Source organism: Canis lupus, chromosome 3 (genome assembly GCF_003254725.2).
Source record: "Canis lupus dingo isolate Sandy chromosome 3, ASM325472v2, whole genome shotgun sequence".
NCBI lineage: Eukaryota > Metazoa > Chordata > Mammalia > Carnivora > Canidae > Canis > Canis lupus.
The window spans coordinates 1,422,264-1,442,431 of record NC_064245.1 but is presented as its reverse complement, the minus strand read 5'-3'; the positions used below and the strand labels follow the sequence as shown (position 1 = coordinate 1,442,431).

The following is a 20,168-nucleotide window of genomic DNA, read 5'->3' as shown; positions in this document are numbered from 1 at the left end:
ATATTGAATGATTCACAATCAATGATATCAACTTACCACGTAAATATCATTTGTATTCTAACTTTCAGGTGAGTAAATGAGTCACGGAGCATTAAGAGTCTTGTCCAAACCACAAAACAAGGAAGCGATAATACGAGTCGGTAGTCTGCAATCTCAATCTGGAAGACAAACACCAAACCAGAGGAAAAAAAAATTGTAAATTATGAGAGATACTAGGTGCCACTCTAGTGAAAAACTAAAGTCTTTAATGAACAGGATCCATTTCTAAGAAAATGTAAATCATCAAAGTGTAGGAAAAATTCCCCACGGAGAATTCATCTGAATCAATATAAAAATCTCTATCCCAAAAGCTCTGCATCCATGTATTTTTAAAAGTAAGTTCCAGAATACTGGTGGATCATACCTACCCTACTTATTTTCCAGAAGACAGAAAAAGATGAAAAACTGCTCAATCTCTATGAGGCCAAATCAGGAGCTGATGTGGCAGACCAAAGATGAGCAGCACGTAAAGGAAAATAAAGTAACTTACCTATGAATAGAAAATTCACAAATCTATAGATTTGTCTATAGAAAAATCTACAAATAAAACTTTAGAAATGGAATCTTCCGGCGCATCTACCGCTGAGACAGCAGGACGACGCTAGTGCACCTGGTACCCAACCCTCTGCCTCCCTGACGACCCGGTCACTAGGATCAGTGCTGATGCTCAGGTGCGTGCACCTGGGGGAGCTGCCCCGCCCCCGCCAGGTGCGCCCCTGGGCGGGGCTTTAAGGAGCTCGAGGGCCGCTCCCGCAGGTGCGTGCTCTGCAGGTGAACGCCTCACGGCACCTGGGAAACTGGGCGCGGACGAGCGGGATCCGCGCTCAGGCCCCACCCCGGTCGCGTCAGCGCAGGAAACGCCACCCTTAGTTTGTCCGCGGGGCGGAGAATGCATTTTTGGCTTGAAATGTCATTTCAACCATCGAAATGTTTACAGGTGCAGCGGCTGTGAAGTGTGCTTTAGGGTTTGATTCTCCACCTGTGCGAAGGGTCTCGGTCGATGAGCGTTTACAAGAATTCAAGAGCCGGAGGCAGGCGGCGGGCGGAGGAGGGGGCACCCCGGGCAGCCCACCCCGGCAGCTTCCCAGCCCTGCACCCCCGGATCCGCCGGATGTAAACGGGGACCGGGGAGGAAGGCGGACGGAAGGAAGAACCAGGGGGGAGGGGCGGGGGGAGCCCCGATCCCTGGGGGGGGCACCGGGTGGAGGGGGCTGAGCCCCGATCCCTGCTGAGGGGGCTCCGGGCGGAGGGGGCTGAGCCCCAATCTCTGGGGGGGGCACCGGGCGGAGGAGGCTGAGCCCTGATCCCTGGGGGGCCACCGGGCGGAGGGGGCTGAGCCCCGATCCCTGGGGGGGCACCGGGTGGAGGGGGCTGAGCCCCAATCTCTGTGGGGGGGCACCAGGCGGAGGGGGCTGAGCCCTGATCCCTGGGGGGGCACCGGGCGGAGGGGGCTGAGCCCCGATCCCTGGGGGGGGCACCGGGTGGAGGGGGCTGAGCCCCGATCCCTGCGGGGGGCACCGGGCAGAGGGGGCTGAGCCCCGATCCCTGGGGGGGTGTTCGTCCTTTCTAATGGCTGAAGAATATCCCATTGTATACATAGACCACAGCTTCTTTATCCATCATCTGTCGATGGACACCGAGGCTCCTTGCACAGGGTGGCTATTGTGGACATTGCTGCCATAAACGTTGGGACGCAGGTGTCTCGGGGGGATGGGGGGGTTGAATATTTTTTAATTGGAGTTCAATTTGCCAATATATAGCATAACACCCAGTGTTCATCCCATCAAGTGCCCCCCTCAGTGCCCATCACCCAGTCATCCTAAAATGGCAGAAGTTAATACCTTCTAAAATATGACCACCATACACCCAGAACCAAGTGGTATACTGTGCTGGTTCATTCTGTGAGATTATATTCTCTCCTCATTCCCATTCTGCCCCCCTCTTTTATCTCCTTTATGTTATGGTGGGCAGTGTTGGGGCTCTCTACAAGTATTTCTCATTTATATAAATTTGGGACTGAGCATCTTCTAACATACAGAACTTAATATACTCAGAAGCAAGAGGATCACCCTCTAGGACCCCTCAGGTAGACTACATTCTCCCTCCACTACAACTTGGTCACCACCACCATCTCCCAGTTCCTGCCTTTTTAAAATTTTTTCTCTTTTTCCTCTTTATTTTTTTTTCTTTTTTGTTTTTCTTCTTCTTTGGGATTTTTGGCTTTTATTTTTTACTACTTTGCTTTAAGATTTCTTTTTCACTTTAGTGGTCCTTTTTTTTTTATTTTGTTCTGATCTTCTTTTTCATTTTCTGGCCTCTGACCTCTTTGGAATCATCTAGGGCAGATTTTACTTAGGTCATGGCTGATATTTTTGACTCAGCCCACTCATACAGCCACTCTGCACTGAGCAAAAATGACTAGAAGGAGGAATTCACCACAAAAGAAAGAACTGGAAACTACTCTCTGCCACAGAGTTACAGAATATGGATTGCAATTCGATGTCAGAAAGCCAATTCAGAAGCACAATTATAAAGCTACTGGTGGCTCTGGAATAAAGCATAAAGGATTCAAGAGACTTCATGACCGCAGAATTGAGATCTAATCAGGACAAAATTAACAATCAATTAAATGAGGTACAATCCAAACTGGATGTCCTAACGACGAGGGTTAATGAGGTAGAAAAAAGAGTGAGTGACATAGAAGACAAGTTGGTGGTAAGGAAGGAAGCTGAGGAAAAAGAACAATTAAGATACCATGAGGAAATAATGACAGCCTCAGAAAGAAAAATCTATGTATAATTGGGGTTCCAGAGGGCACTGAGAGGGACAGAGGACCAGACAGCATATTTGAACAAATCATAGCTAATTTGGGGAGTGAAACAGGCATTCAGATCCAGGAGATAGAGAGGTCCTCCCCCTAAAATCAATAAAAACCATTCAACACCTCCACATTTAATAGCGAAACTTGCAAATTCCAAAGTTAAAGAGAAAATCCTTAAAGCAACAGGAGACAAGAGATTCTTAACTTACCGGGAGAAATATCAGATTAATACCAGACCTCTCCACAGAGACATGGCAGGCCAGAAAGGGCTGGCAGGATGTATTCAGGGTCCTAAATGAGAAGAACATGCAACCAAGAATACTTTATCCAGCAAGGCTCTCATTCAGAATAGAAGGAGAGATGAAGAGCTTCCAAGATAGGCAGAAACTGAAAGAATATGTGACCTCCAAACCAGCTCTGCAAGAAATATTAAGGGGGCCCCCTATAAGAGAAAGTCCAAGAATCCACAAAAACAGGGACTGAATAGATATCATGATGACACTAAATTCATATCTTTCAATAGTTACTCTGAACGTGAATGAGCTAAATGATCCCATGAAAAGACACAGGGTATTGGACTAGATAAAAAGCAAGACCCATCTATTTGCTGTCTACAAGAGACTCGTTTTAGACCTAAGAACACCTCTGCCTGAAAATGAAAGGTTGGAGAACCATTTACCATTCAAATGGTCCTCAAAAGAAAGCAGGGGTAACAATCCTCATATCAGATAAATTAAAGTTTATCCCAAAGACTGTAGTAAGAGATGAAGAGGGACACTGTATCATACTTAAAGGATCTATCCAACAAGAAGACCTAATAATCATGAATATTTATGCCCCTAATGTGGGAGCTGCCAAGTATATCGATTAATTAAAAACCAAAGTAAAGAGATACTTAGATAATAATACGGTAATATTAGGAGACTTCAACGTGGCACTTTCTGCGAATGACAGATTTTCTAAGCACAACATCTCCAAAGAAACAAGAGCTTTAAATGATACACTGGACCAGATAGATTTCACAGATATTTACAGAATTTTACATCTAAACGCAACTGAATACACATTCTTCTCAAGCACACATGGAACTTTCTCCAGAATAGACCACATACTCGGTCACAAATCAGGTACCAAAAGATTGGAATGTCCCCTGCATATTTTCAGACCACAATGATTTGAAACTAGAACTCAATCACTAGAAGAAATTTGGAAGAAACTCAAACACATGGAGGTTAAAGAGCACCCAACTAAAAGATGAATGGGGGCAGCCCGGGTGGCTCAGCGGTTTAGCGCTGCCTTCAGCCCAGGGTGTGATCCTGGAGACCCAGGATTGAGTCCCACCTTGGGCTCCCTGCGTGAAGCCTGCTTCTCACTCTGCCTGTGTCTCTGCCTCTCTCTGTGTGTGTCTCTCATGAATAAATAAATAAAATCTTTAAAAAAATAAAAATAAAATAAAAGATGAATGGGTCAACCAGGAAATTAGAGAATAATTAAAAAGATTCACAGAAACTAATGAAAATGAAGATACAACCATTCAAAATCTTAGAGATACAGCAAAAAAGGTCCTAAGAGGGAAACACATCACAATACAAGCCTCCCTCAAAAAATTGAAAAAACTCAAATACACAAGCTAACCTCACACCTAAAGGAACTAGAGAAAGAATAGCAAATAAAACCTACACCAGGCAGAAGGGGGATAATAAAGATTTGAGCAGAACTCAATGAAATAGAGACCAGAAGAATTGTGGAACAGATCAACAAAACCAGAACCAAAGCTGGTTCTTTGAAAGAATTAATAAGATAGATAAACCACTAGCCAGCCTTAATAAAAAGGGAAAATACTCAAATTAATAAAGTCATGAATGAAGGAGGAGAGATCACAACCATAACCAAGGAAATACAAATGATTTTAAAAACTTATTATGAGCAGCTATATGCCAACAAGTTAGGCAATCTAGAAGAAATTGATGCATTTCTGGAAAACCACAAATTACCAAAATTGGAACAGGAAGAAATAGAAGACCTGAACAGGCCAATAACCAGGGATGAAATTGAAGCAGTCATCAAAAACCTCCCATGACACAGAAGTCCAGGGCCAGATGGCTTCCCAGGGGAATTCTATCAAACATTTAAAGAAGAAACCATACCTATTCTAATAAAGCTGATAGAAATAGAGGGAATACTTCCAAACTCATTTTATGAGGCCAGCATCACCTTGATTCCAAAACCAGACAAAGACCCCACCAAAAAGGAGAATTATAGACCAATATTCCTGATGAACACAGATGCAAAAATTCTCAACAAGATACTAGCCAGTAGGATCCAACAATACATTAAGAAGATTTTTCACCACGACCAAGTGGGATTTATCCCCGGGATGCAAGGTTGGTTCAACATTCATAAAGCAATCAATGTGATTGATCATATCAACAAGAGAAAAAAAAAGAACCATATGATCAGAGAAAGCATTTAACAAAATACAGCATCCATTCCCAATCAAAACTCTTTGGAGTGTAGGGAGAGAGAGAACATCCCTCAATATCTTAAAAGCCATCTACAAAAAGCCCACAGCAAATATCATTCTCAATGGGGAAGCACTGAGAGCCTTTCCCCTAAAATCAGGAACAAGACAGGGATGCCCACTCCCACCACTGCTATTCAACATAGTACTAGATCCTGGCCTCAGCTATCAGGCAACAAAGAGAAATAAAAGGCATTTAAATTGGCAAAGAAGAAGTCAAACTCTCCCTCTTTGCAGATGACATGAGAATGTACACAGAAAACCCAAAAGCCTCCACCCCAAGATTGCTAGAACTCATACAGCAATTTGGCAGCATGGCAGGATACAAAATCAATGCCCAGAAATCAGTGGCATTTCTATACACTAACAATGAGACTGAAGAAAGAGAAATTAAGGAGTCAATCCCATTTACAATTGCACCCAAAAGCATAAGATACTTAGGAATAAACCTAACCAAAGAGGTAAAGGATCTATACCCTAAAAACTACAGAACATTTCTGAAAGAAATGGAAGAAGACACAGAGATGGAAAAATATTCCATGCTCATGAATTGGCAGAATTAATATTGTGAAAATGTCTATGTTACCCAGGGCAATATACATGTTTAATGCAATCCCTATCAAAATACCATGGCCTCTCTTCAGAGAGTTGGAACAAATTATCTTAAGATTTGTATAGAATCAGGGCAGCCCAGGTGGCTCAGTGGTTTAGCGCCGCCTTCAGTCCAGGGCATGATCCCAGAGACTCGGGATCAAGTCCCACGTTGGGCTCCCTGTATGGAGCCTTTTACTCCCTCTGCCTGTGTCTCTGCCTCTGTCTCTCTCTCTCTCTCTCTGAATAAATAAATAAAATCTTAAAAAAAAAAAAAGATTTGTGTGGAATCAGAAAAGACCCTGAATAGCCAGGGGAATATTGAAAAAGAAAACCAGAGCCAGGGGCCTCACAATGCCAGATTTCAAACTGTATTTCAAAGCTATGATCATCAAGAGAGTGTGGTACTGGCACAAAAACAGACACAAAGATCAATGGAACAGAATAGAGAACCCAGAAATGACTCCTCAACTCTATGGTCAACTAATATTCGACAAAGCAGGAAAGACCATCCACTGGAAAGGAAAATCTCTTCAATAAATGGTGCTGGGAACATTGGACAGCCACATGCAGAAGAATGAAACAGGACCATTCTCTTATACCAGACACAAAGATAAACTCAAAATGGATGAAAGATCTAAATGTGAGACAAGAAGCCATCAAACTCCTAGAGGAGAACACAGGAAACACCCTGTTTGAACTCGGCCACAGCAACTTCTTGCAAGATCCAGCTATGAAGGCAAGGGAAACAAAAGCAAAAATGAACTATTCGGACCAAATCAGGATAAAAAGCTTCTGCACAGCACAGGAAACAGTCAACAAAACTAAAAGACAATCTACAGATGGGAGAAGATATTTGCAAATGACCTATCAGATAAAGGGCTAGTTTCCAAGATCTATAAAGAACTTATTAATCTCAACAGCAAAGAAACAAACAATCCAATCATGAAATGGGCAAAAGACAGGAACAGAAATCTCACAGAGGAAGACATACACGTGGCCAAGAAGCACATGAGAAAATGCTCTGCATCACTTGCCATCAGGGAAATACACATCAACACCACAATGAGATCCCACTTCATACCAGTGAGAATGGGGAAAATTAACATGACGGGAAACAACAGATGTTGGAGAGGATGCAGAGAAAAGGGAACCCTCTTGCATTGTTGGTGGGAATGTGAACTGGTGCAGCCTGATCAAAACTCTTCAGAGTGTAGGGATAGAGGGAACATTCCTCAACATCTAAAAAGCCATCTACGAAAAGCCCACAGCAAATCTCATTCTCAATGGGGAAGCACTGGGAGCCTTTCCCTGAAGATCAGGAACAAGACAGGGGTGTCCACTCTCACCACTGCTATTCAACATAGTACTGGAAGTCCTAGCCTCAGCAATCAGACAACAAAAAGACATTAAAGGCATTCAAATTGGCAAAGAAGAAGTTAAACTCTCCCTCTACGCCGATGACATGATACTCTACATAGAAAACCCAAAAGTCTCCACCCCAAGATTGCTAGAACTCATACAGCAATTCGGTAGCATGGCAGGATACAAAATCAATGCCCAGAAGTCAGTGGCATTTCTATACACTAACAATGAGGCTGAAGAAAGAGAAATTAAGGAGTCAATCCCATTTACAATTGCACCCAAAAGCATAAGATACCTAGGAATAAACCTAACCAAAGAGGTAAAGGATCTATACCCTCAAAACTATAGAACACTTCTGAAAGAAATTGAGGAAGACACAAAGAGATGGGAAAATATTCCATGCTCATGGATTGGCAGAATTAATATTGTGAAAATGTCAATGTTACCCAGGGCAATATACACATTTAATGCAATCCCTATCAAAATACCATGGACTTTCTTCAGAGAGTTAGAACAAATTATTTTAAGATTTGTGTGGAATCAGAAAAGACCCCGAATAGCCAGGGGAATTTTAAAAAAGAAAACCATACCTGGAGGCATCATAATGCCAGATTTCAGGTTGTACAACAAAGCTGTGGTCATCAAGACAGTGTGGTCCTGGCACAAAAACAGACACATAGATCAATGGAACAGAATAGAGAATCCAGAAGTGGACCCTGAACTTTATGGTCAACTAATATTCGATAAAGGAGGAAAGACTATCCATTGGAAGAAAGACAGTTTCTTCAATACATGGTGCTGGGAACATTGGACATCCACATGCAGAAGAATGAAACTAGACCACTCTCTTTCACCATACACAAAGATAAACTCAAAATGGATGAAAGATCTAAATGTGAGACAAGATTCCATCAAAATCCTAGAGAAGAATACAGGCAACACCCTTTTTTAACTCGGCCACAGTAAACTTCTTGCAAGATACATCCACGAAGGCAAAAGAAACAAAAGCAAAAATGAACTGTTGGGACTTCATCAAGATAAGAAGCTTTTGCACAGCAAAGGATACAGTCAACAAAACTCAAAGACAACCTACAGAATGGGAGAAGATATTTGCAAATGACCTATCAGATAAAGGGCTAGTTCCCAAGATCTATAAAAAAACTTATTAAACTCAACACCAAAGAAACAAACAATCCAATCATGAAATGGGCAAAAGACATGAAGAGAAATCTCACAGAGGAAGACATAGACATGGCCAACATGCACATGAGAAAATGCTCTGCATCACTTGCCATCAGGGAAATACAAATCAAAACCACAATGAGATACCACCTCACACCAGTGAGAATGGGGAAAATTAACAAGGCAGGAAACCACAAATGTTGGAGAGGATGTGGAGAAAGGGGAACCCTCTTACACTGTTGGTGGGAATGTGAACTGGTGTAGCCACTATGGGAAACTGTGTGGAGGTTCCTCAAAGAGTTAAAAATAGACCTGCCCTACGACCCAGTAATTGCACTGTTGGGGATTTACCCCAAAGATACAGATGCAATGAAACGCCGGGACACCTGCACCCCGATGTTTGCAGCAGCAATGGCCACAACAGCCACACTGTGGAAGGAGCCTCGGTGTCCATCGACAGACGATGGATAAAGAAGCTGTGGTCTATGTATTCAATGGGATATTCCTCAGCCATTAGAAAGGACGAACACCCACCATTTGCTTCGACGTGGATGGAACTGGAGGGTATGATGCTGAGTGAAGTAAGTCAATCGGAGAAGGACAAACATTATATGATTTCACTCATAAGGGGAATATAAGAAATAGTGAAAGGGATTATAAAGGATAGGAGAGAAAATGAGTGGAAAAAATTAGAGAGGGAGACAAACCATTAGAGACTCCTACCTCTGGGAAACGAACAAGGGGTAGTGTAAGGGGAGGCAGGCAGGGGGATGGGGTGACTGGGTGATGGGCACTGAGGGTGGTACTTGACGGGATGAGCACTGGGTGTTATACTATATGTTGGCAAATAGAACTTCAATAAAAATAAATGAATAAAAAATAAAGATCTTATCTCCAAATATGGTTATATTCTAAGCTTCAGAGAATTAGGACTTCAACATATGAATTTGGATGGGATGTGTAACAGAAGAGTACCATAGTACATTAAAGGAGCACTGTACTTCACTTAGACTTATTACTTGTCATAACTAAGGAATTATTCGAGAACAGGCAGTGTAACATCATGGTTAAAGTCATGGAGTTTTTAAATCACAAATAAGTTCAAATTCTAACTTCCCTTTTACTAGTTGAGAAAGCTGAAACATGTTATTTAAGTTTGTTTCAGTTTCTTGATCTGAAAATAACAAACATTCCTGAAGACTTGATTTTAAAAGTGTTTAAAGCATTTAGAATTTGAATTTAATAAGACGTGGCTAATAAACCATGGCTATTCTTTTTTTAAAACCAAAAAAAATTAAAAAAGAACATCACCAAGCCTTCACCAGGGAATTGTGTGTAGTAACTATTTCAAGCATAAATCCTTACACATATCTACAAAAAAAAAAACTTTTAACAAAAGCTATGCCCATGGGAACAACAAAAACTTTCTCATTAGAAATTTAGAAAGTATTGGGATCCCTGGGTGGTGCAGCGGTTTGGCGCCTGCCTTTGGCCCAGGGCGCGATCCTGGAGACCCAGGATCGAGTCCCACGTCAGGCTCCCGGTGCATGGAGCCTGCTTCTCCCTTTGCCTGTGTCTCTGCCTCTCTCTCTCTCTCTGTGTGACTATCATAAATAAATTTAAAAAATAAATAAATAAATTATTAAAAAAAAAATTTAGAAAGTATTTATTTGTAGGTTGGAAGCTTTATTCAAATTCAATTATTAATATCTTCCCCATTATGTTATATTTTATTTTTCTCATAAAATAAGGAAAATACAAAGATTATTTTCTCCGTATTCCATATAGGCAATGCTAAACTCCTTCCAGTGTACTTTGTGCAAACATTGTGGAGCCTCACGGATGAGATGGTTCTCAACTAAGTGACTAGAAGAGGAAGAAGGCTGTGTAGAAAGGTCGAAAATTGTAACTATTCGTACTTTGAGAAAAATGCCACAGAGTATTCTAAAATGTCCTCTGCCCTCAAACTGAGAGGAAAGAACCCTCTAAGGTTAGAAATATTATAGTAATAACTGCCATCACCATCATATCATTTTCATTCGCAAGATTAAATAACTAATTTATTGTGATTTTGTATATGGCTTACTACTATCTCCTGCCTTACACGGGCAAGGACCATAAAGGATAAACACATACAATTTGAAATATGACAAAACAACCACCATGACATACTTCTGTGTAATGTCTCGAATCCCTAAGAATTCAACTTAAAATAGTTACTGGACAAGTGCACAGACACATATGATCAAAGTTGCTTGACTACTATATATCAATCAAAAACTATAAAAAAGCCTTAATATCCAATAATAGAAAAATGTTTAAATATAATCATACCCATAACATTAAGAGAGGTTTAGTAGATGTGTTCCAGTTACCTTCTGCTGCTGTGGAAAAAAAAAAAAAATTCCCAAATTTTATGGCTCAAGAGAACAAAACATCTACTTTCCTCATAAATCTGCAATTTGTGCAGGGTTTGGTAGGACTTCTTGTGTCTCTGCTACTCAACGTCAGCTGGGGCAGCTCTAAGGCTGGGGCCTGAATGATCAAGTATCTGGTGACTCACACTGGGACGTCTCTCCCTCCGTCTCTCTCCCCCTCATGTCTATCTGTCTCAGATCCTGCCCCTCTGTTATTCCACATGGTCTCTCTAGTATGAATTTTTCAGGATAGCCAGACTTTTTAACATTTTAGGGCTCCCAAAGGAGGTATATTTTCCAAACCAGAAAGAGCCAAGTAGAAGCCGTAGTCACCTTTTACAATCTATTCCCAGAATAATCATAGTATCCTTCTGCCAACAAGTCACTAAGGCGGTCAGTCATATTCAAAAGGAAGAAGAAGTAAACTCCAACTCTGGATAAGATGGGATGGGAATATTGACAAATTCAAAAATGTGCTTTAAAACATCTACATGATGTATATTTACCGACCTTTTAAAAAATCTTTATATATTATGAGTACAAACGTTATAAAACGTATATATGTGTTAATCACTTGATATGTTTATAGACATATATATAAATGTGAAAGTAAACCAAACATAATCTCAAGGTTATGCACCAAAGTATTAGCAATCTTTTAATGTGGATAAATGAGTCAAGTGGCAAATCCATTTATTTTAGTTGTTCTGTAGTCTTTCAGTAATTTCAGCAAACGTACACTACTGTATGATTTAGAAGCAATACACAAATAATCATTTGTGCTCTGGTGGAGCACTGAGGAGACATTCTTTCTCAGAAAAAGACGTTTTGTACATGAAGAAGGAGGTAAAAGCTTTCGCTAACCACTAACGTGCTTAGCAAGTCTCTGAAAGGTGGGTTCAGAGTTCTTCTTCATTTTTAATGTGGATCTTCTGCTTAACCTTTAACCCCTTAAAAATAAGCCAGCTCTTCTCAATGAATGATCTGCATGACAAATATCCCCCACAGGGCACAGAGCTTCAAGCAACACAGAAAACTTTAAGCAGTGACACATCTTCAATATACTTCAAGAGAAATAGAGAAAAGAAGTAACAAAAGAAACAAGAGTTAAAAATATAATCATTTAAATATAAAAATTTTAAAAGGAGAGAAATAGTTAGATATTCTTATATGATTAACTGGACTCTCTGCTCTTATTTCTTCCAAATTTAATTTCTTGAAGAGCACCAACATTTCTGGTGGAGAAGGGACAAAGCATTACTTATAAGTGATTAGATACCCTTCCAGTAAACATAACACACGGTGATTTTCCCAGTGCCGAGGACGCATGCATTTCCTTGGGATTTATTCCAGAAGATGAACCTATTCAGAACCAATCTGTGAGCCTCAGGCCAGTCCTAGGCAGAACGGAGCAGTTGGCAACGTTTCTTGTAGGTGTCCTCCACAGCTTCCTTGAGGGTACTTTTTCACCTTGGTCCCTCTTTGTCTGACCCCACAGCCCACCGACCACATGTATCCTTAGAGCCCAGGGTCTTCCTCTGCACTGGATGTTCTTAATCTGTTGGCCCAGAAAAATTCCCTAGTTTGGGATCTTCCCAAACTCAATTCTTCATCCCTATCACCTCCAGCAAGCATTAGTTGTTTTATGAGTCAGTTCCCTCAGGGTCTTTTTCTTTACTTAGTGACATCCAAAGGTAAAAATAAACTCACATCTGTGGTGAATGAGGGGAATTCTTGAACTCTTAACATTTTCATATATTCAACCAGTGTTCAAATCCCACCTACTTTCCATGTTTAGAATTGAAGACACAGAGTTGAAAGAACTTGGCAGGCAAACATAATTACATTGTAATTAAAGTACAATTAAAAGATAATTATTAATATAGATTTATGAGAAAACGGAATGGCTATGCCATTTTAGGAGGGATTTTAAAGGTTTCATGCAGAAAATACTTGAGCTGAGACTGGAAGGATGATTTCTTTTATCTTTTATATTATATTTCAGTAGTTTTGAAATTCCCAAGGAAGAATGAAATGGACAAGGATATTTAAGAGAAACTAGTTATTCATCATGACTGGCAGATGTTTAGCTTGAAATGGAAATGATGTCAAGTCTTAAAGGAAAATTGGATCAGGAGGCCTGGAGGTTCTAAGAACTGAAGAGTTCAATCAGTTTTTATTTAAAACGTATTTATTATTCGCCTAATACACTCTGAGCTTGCACTGCTAAGCACTGGGGAAAAAGTACGGACGCCCAAGGGATTTATAGTCCAGTAGGAGAAATAAACATACAATTCGGTGCCAAGATGAAAATACATTTGAAGTATAAATTGGAGAATAAATAGAGAGTTCTTATTCTACCTAGAGAAGAATGAATAGGATAGTTGTTTAAAGATGGAAAGAAGCCACGATGTCCTTCGACAGATGATGGATAAGGAGATCTGGTCTATAGCTACAATGGAATATTCCTCAGCCATCAGAAAGGATGAACACCCACCATTTACATCGACGTGGTTGGACCTGGAGGGTATGATGCTGAGTGAAGTCAGTCAGTCAGAGAAGGACAATCATCATATGGTCTCACTCATACAGGGAACATAAGAAATAATGAAAGAGATTATAAGGGAAAGGAGGGGAACTGAGTGGAGAAAAAATAGAGAGGAAAACAACCATGAGAGACTCCTAACTTTGGGCAACAAAGGGTTGCAGAAAGAGAGGGTGGAGGCATGGGGTAACAGGGTGATGGGCACTGAGGAGGGCACATGATGGGATGAGCACTGGGTGTCATCCTATAGGTCGGCAAATTGAATTTCAAGAAATAAATTTTAAAATAAAATTAAAATAAAGATGGAAATATCCAAAGGACAGTAGTTTCTATTTGTAAAGTTCGTGTCTCCGCAGGCGGGGATTTTAAGGAGGAAATCTATAGCTGAGATTTCTGGCAGCCTGGTGGGAGAATTATATGAGGTTAGAATCTTTTTACATTGTACCACAAAGATTTAAAGGGTCATTATACTACCTGCCCCTGATGCAGCCACTCTAAAATCTTACTAAAGTATTAAAGGAAAAAGTGTGATAGCTAAAGCTATTAGTATTTACTATGTGGTAGGTAAGATTCAGAAAGCTATACCCTCATAGGACTATTATTATAGTCCTGAGGAACTGAGAGGTTAACTAGTTTGTCCAAGTTCGCACAGCTAGTAAGTAGCTGAGCCCGTATTCCATCCCAGACAGTTTGGTCCCAAAACCATGATATAGCGACATTGCCTCCCAACTCATCAGATTGGGACCAGTCAAGGTATTTCCAGATCCAAAGAAGAGTTTCCAGATCCTATAATTTTTATGGGACTGCACTGAAATTGTTTGCTGGTCACCCCTTTGTGAACCTCTGTAGGTAGGCAGGAAAATCCATCACAATCTTCATTAAGGACTTCAACTGAGAAATAATAGGTAATTGCTAATTTGCTTTCCAAAAAAAGGATGATTCCTGTTAACTTCAGTTAACTTTGTTTCAGTGAATGGGGTTTGAGCTTTTAGCCTAGATTGCAAGAGACAGTTGAACTCTAAAAGTCTAGGGCTGCCACTCATAATCTTCCGTTTTCCCTTTTTCCTTAGTTGGCCCTCAGCTTACTAAGTAAATATTGAAGGAGTAGCTTAGTATTATCTGTTTGGTGGGGTGCGAGATAACCAGCCCCCCTGGGAAGACTAGGTATTTCATCTAAGTCCAGCCTCCACCAATGACCACAGCTCATCACTGGACACTGGTTGGCATGGAAATTGAGTGCTTGGTTGACACAGTGACTCAATGAAAGTAAATCCACAACACTGGTCATCAATCCCTGCATCAGAGCTCTGAACCTAGGCTTCTGGCCAAGGGACCCACACCATCTGCCTGAGGCAAACTCAGTTCAGGGAGGGCTCTGAAGCAGAGATACGAGGAGAGACACCTGTTGTGGGCATTCCTACAACCCCCTTCCCCTTCACCTCTCCTTCTGCTCCTGGGAGCAGGGGCGGGCCCTTGACCTCAGCTCTCGGTGAGCACCTACTGCTGGGAAGCACCAAAACCCATGTGTAACTGGAAGAAGTGCACCCCTCTCCTCTCCATTCACCAAAATCCCCAACCCAGGTGCCCCCACGAAACAGCCAGCAAGGCTAAGGGCCGTTACTTGGGTATTTCTGACTACGGGGAGCAGAGAATTCCTCCGACTTCAAGGTTCTCTAACCTTTGCTTTCTTCTCTTGTGATTACAGGAGACGGCATCTGGGGAGCACATGCCCCTTCACGCCACCACTTCTCCAGCTTGAGGGAGAAAGAGGTTTCCTCTCCTCTCCCATATTCCCTCCACTGTCGTACTTCATCTCAAAGCAGGACTACTGAACAGCTGGCTCTTCTATGGAGGTGCTAAATGTAGATCAAGCATGCTTTTTTAATGTTTTCCAGTCAATGAGAAGGTGAAAAGAGGGAAAAAACATTGAAACACAATTCTAAATTGCAGGGATTTTCCTAAGAGCATATAAACAAAATTTATATTCAAAGGTAAAACTTGAACACCTGGATGGCTCAGTGGTTGAGCGCCTGAGCTGAAGCTCAGGACATAATCCTGGGGTCCTGGGATCGAGCCCTGCATCGGGCTCCCTGCATGGAGCCTGCTTCTCCCTCTGCCTATGTCTCTGCCTCTCTCTCTCTCTTTCTGTGTGTCTATCATAAATAAATAAATGAATAAATCTTTAAAAAAAGATAAAATAAAATTACACAGGCCGTGAGACACCTGGGTGGTTCAATGGTTGAGCATCGGCCTTTGGCTCAGGGCTTGACCCCGGGGTTCCAGGATCGAGTCCCACATCGGGCTCCCGGCATGGAGCCTGCTTCTCCCTCTGCCTGTGTCTCTGCCTCTCTCTGTCTCTCGTGAATAAATAAATAAAATCTTTTAAAAAAGAAAGGTAAAACTATTGACAGAGCCACTATTATCTGTTCTCAGATCACTTAACTTTTTAGACTATTATTTCACTTAAGATGGTAACTTCTTATGATTTTTTTTCCCTAATCTTCCATCCACCCTCAACTTTAGGGCAAGAATTTTGGGCCACACTAATGAGATAGAACTATAAAAGGAATAGTAAAAATTATCACTTTTTTCTTTGGCTTTCTTTCCTGGAAGATTTAAGGAAGTTATTAGCCTGCAAGTTTTCTTAACTTTCCCCTACAAGACTTGCTGCAAATGAGGTAATTATGATGACAAATACCCTTTTTTACTACTGCGGCCTCATTGCAATAAGAAAGATCCCTTGCCTATTTTTCTGAATGGAAAGGAATTTTCTAATTGGCAAAGCTACTATTGGCTGTGGCACTGCTGAGTATGCCAGGGCTAGAGGTAGGCTATGGCTCCTAGCAATGCAACCTGAATAATACAGTGACTGGCTGAAAAGGCATTTTGGCTAAGGCACACCATTGACACTCCCAAATAGCCAAAGGGGCATGATTTTGATGAATAACACAGTTTAAATTTTACTAACTCCTTTGAAAAATCTTTTGGTTTTCTTCATGCGAAATAGAGACTCTAGCTTTCCAATCAGATTGTGGGAAAATCTGATACATGTATCAGTGGAAATTATGAAAATTTGGAGAAGAAACCAAAGGAATTTAATTTAATTTAATTCCATTAAATTCAACCTTTTTTCCTATAAGTTATTTTTTAAAATGAGTAATGCCTTTTTGAAATTCCCAAACTAGAGGGTATATATTTCAGAGAAAGAAAAGGATAAAAATAATGATCTTAGGAATTCTCCCTAAATCAGAAAACTTAAGTCATTATAAACAATGTATGACCACCACTTCAATAGAGTAAAGAATAGAAGAGTATTCTCTCTTTGGACAACATCTTTTTATCTTAGATGAAAAAATCACATATGTGTATTTCCAAGCCGTACACATGGAGGAGCTCCTAAAGTCGTCTACACCACCGCTCTTCTTCAAAGTTCATATAAGAGCCTAATCAAAGTGACCTATCCTTTCTCCACGCACCTGTCCTACACATTTACTCTATTTTCAACTTTTACTAGTCTCCTATTCTCTCACTGTTCTGTTTATATAAACCTAACTTTCACAAAAAATCACAAGCTCTTTCCACTCAGGAATGTAACTTTGAGAATTCTCACAAAACCTACTACTACCTGCACAATAAGCATTTATATTAAATATACTTCATGATTTATTAATCTATTCTTCCCTCTGGTAAAATTCCTTTTTAACAGACTTCATCTCCAAAGTGTTATGATATGATGTGAAGATAAATATGTGGCAAGAAAGTACATTCCCAGTCAGAAGACCCTGGGGATAAAATAGTTGCTAATCATCACTGTAATTATTTAGCAAATGCAAGGAAGTAAATGCCCCTTCATTCACTGATGCATTTAGCATCTGGCTTAATGTCCTCCTCTGACCTCAGATTTTCCAGTAACCTGGCAGGCACCAGTGTCTACATGAATGACCCATCCCAAGCTTAGTAACTTTTTTTAACCTCTCATTTTCCACTCTATTTATTATACATTTGTAAACTACTTCCACGGCCAGGTACTAAAAATTATTATCCCACATAATTGCCCACTCTGGAAACTTCCAATTCTCTGACCATGACCTCAGACCGTGTCTGGTCTGTCACATCTATTTTCCTAATAAAAATTTTTCAATTCTCTGTTTTCTCCCAGTCCTCACTCCTCTCCTCACCTCCTTTTATATAGACCTTTAGTTAAATCACCCACCTGTCTCTTCATCCTCTATCTTGCCAATATTATTGGCTGTCTTGGCCCATTTTTCTTTCTGTCACATCTCTCTGGGAAAAAAAAAAAATCTGGACCAATGCAAAAGTCCTTCTGCATCAGAGCTGCTGAGCATTGCTGTTGAAAAACCCCATAGAATTGTACTATAGATGACCACAGAACTAGAAATTCGTGTTCTTTGATTTTAGTCGGGTCCCTACAGTGACCAAAAATTCTCTATTTCGTTTTACCGCTGAATCTCCACAGCAGCAATTATTACAATGTGCTGGGTTTCTGTTATTTTGCTTTTCCAGAATCGTATCTTGTCTTCATCTGAGAAATTCTCCCTCGAACCAGAGACTGCACCTGTGCACAGGTACAACCGCTGTGTGCCGGGTGGTCGGGGTGGGCGCCAGGCCCGGCCTGAGCTGACCTAACTCCCCACTCGCCAGCCATCCTTGATTCATACAGAACAATATTAATATAGTCTTCCTGAAGATACTTTTAACACAAACTGGGGAAGGAGATGAGTAAGAAGGAAAGAGGAGGAGGAAAAATGGAGGAGAACCACAATTACAATTAAAGCAAATAAACACTCAAATTAATAAAATCATGAATGAGAAAGGAGAGATCACTACCAACACCAAGGAAATACAAACGATTTTAAAAACATATTATGAACAGCTATACGCCAATAAATTAGGCAATCTAGGAGAAATGGACGCATTCCTGGAAAGCCACAAACTACCAAAACTGGAACAGGAAGAAATAGAAAACCTGAACAGGCCAATAACCAGGGATGAAATTGAAGCAGTCATCAAAAACCTCCGAAGACACAAGAGTCCAGGGCCAGATGGCTTCCCAGGGGAATTCTATCAAACGTTTAAAGAAGAAACCATACCTATTCTGCTAAAGCTGTTTGGAAAGATAGAAAGAGATGGAGTACTTCCAAATTCGTTCTATGAGGCCAGCATCACCTTAATTCCAAAACCAGACAAAGACCCAATCAAAAAGGAGAATTACAGACCAATATCCCTGATGAACATGGATGCAAAAATTCTCAACAAGATCCTGGCCAATAGGATCCAACAGTACATTAAGAAAATTATTTACCATGACCAAGTAGGATTTATCCCCGGGACACAAGGCTGGTTCAACACCTGTAAAACAATCAATGTGATTCATCATATCAGCAAGAGAAAAACCAAGAACCATATGATCCTCTCATTAGATGCAGAGAAAGCATTTGACAAAATACAGCATCCATTCCTGATCAAAACTCTTCAGAGTGTAGGGATAGAGGGAACATTCCTCAACATCTAAAAAGCCATCTACGAAAAGCCCACAGCAAATCTCATTCTCAATGGGGAAGCACTGGGAGCCTTTCCCTGAAGATCAGGAACAAGACAGGGGTGTCCACTCTCACCACTGCTATTCAACATAGTACTGGAAGTCCTAGCCTCAGCAATCAGACAACAAAAAGACATTAAAGGCATTCAAATTGGCAAAGAAGAAGTTAAACTCTCCCTCTACGCCGATGACATGATACTCTACATAGAAAACCCAAAAGTCTCCACCCCAAGATTGCTAGAACTCATACAGCAATTCGGTAGCGTGGCAGGATACAAAATCAATGCCCAGAAGTCAGTGGCATTTCTATACACTAACAATGAGGCTGAAGAAAGAGAAATTAAGGAGTCAATCCCATTTACAATTGCACCCAAAAGCATAAGATACCTAGGAATAAACCTAACCAAAGAGGTAAAGGATCTATACCCTCAAAACTATAGAACACTTCTGAAAGAAATTGAGGAAGACACAAAGAGATGGGAAAATATTCCATGCTCATGGATTGGCAGAATTAATATTGTGAAAATGTCAATGTTACCCAGGGCAATATACACATTTAATGCAATCCCTATCAAAATACCATGGACTTTCTTCAGAGAGTTACAACAAATTATTTTAAGATTTGTGTGGAATCAGAAAAGACCCCGAATAGCCAGGGGAATTTTAAAAAAGAAAACCATACCTGGAGGCATCATAATGCCAGATTTCAGGTTGTACAACAAAGCTGTGGTCATCAAGACAGTGTGGTCCTGGCACAAAAACAGACACATAGATCAATGGAACAGAATAGAGAATCCAGAAGTGGACCCTGAACTTTATGGTCAACTAATATTCGATAAAGGAGGAAAGACTATCCATTGGAAGAAAGACAGTTTCTTCAATACATGGTGCTGGGAACATTGGACATCCACATGCAGAAGAATGAAACTAGACCACTCTCTTTCACCATACACAAAGATAAACTCAAAATGGATGAAAGATCTAAATGTGAGACAAGATTCCATCAAAATCCTAGAGAAGAAAAAAAAAAAAATCCTAGAGAAGAATACAGGCAACACCCTTTTTTAACTCAGCCACAGTAACTTCTTGCAAGATACATCCACGGAGGCAAAAGAAACAAAAGCAAA

General features: G+C 40.7%; 1 protein-coding gene and 1 pseudogene across 1 annotated transcript in view; one reads left to right on the top strand and one right to left on the bottom strand.

Annotated features, from left to right (window-relative positions):
- Positions 1 to 934, bottom strand: part of LOC112654023 (thioredoxin-dependent peroxide reductase, mitochondrial-like) — a 60,527-nt pseudogene extending 59,593 nt beyond the window's left edge.
- Positions 935 to 966: 32 nt separating this feature from the next.
- The window catches only part of LOC118354319 (thymic stromal lymphopoietin), a 65,120-nt gene continuing 45,918 nt past the window's right edge, over positions 967 to 20,168 (top strand). The window contains exons 1-2 of the mRNA XM_035714690.1: positions 967 to 1,152; positions 18,006 to 18,067. Coding sequence (XP_035570583.1) covers positions 967 to 1,152; positions 18,006 to 18,067 — 248 coding nt within the window. The remainder of the gene's footprint in view (positions 1,153 to 18,005; positions 18,068 to 20,168) is intronic.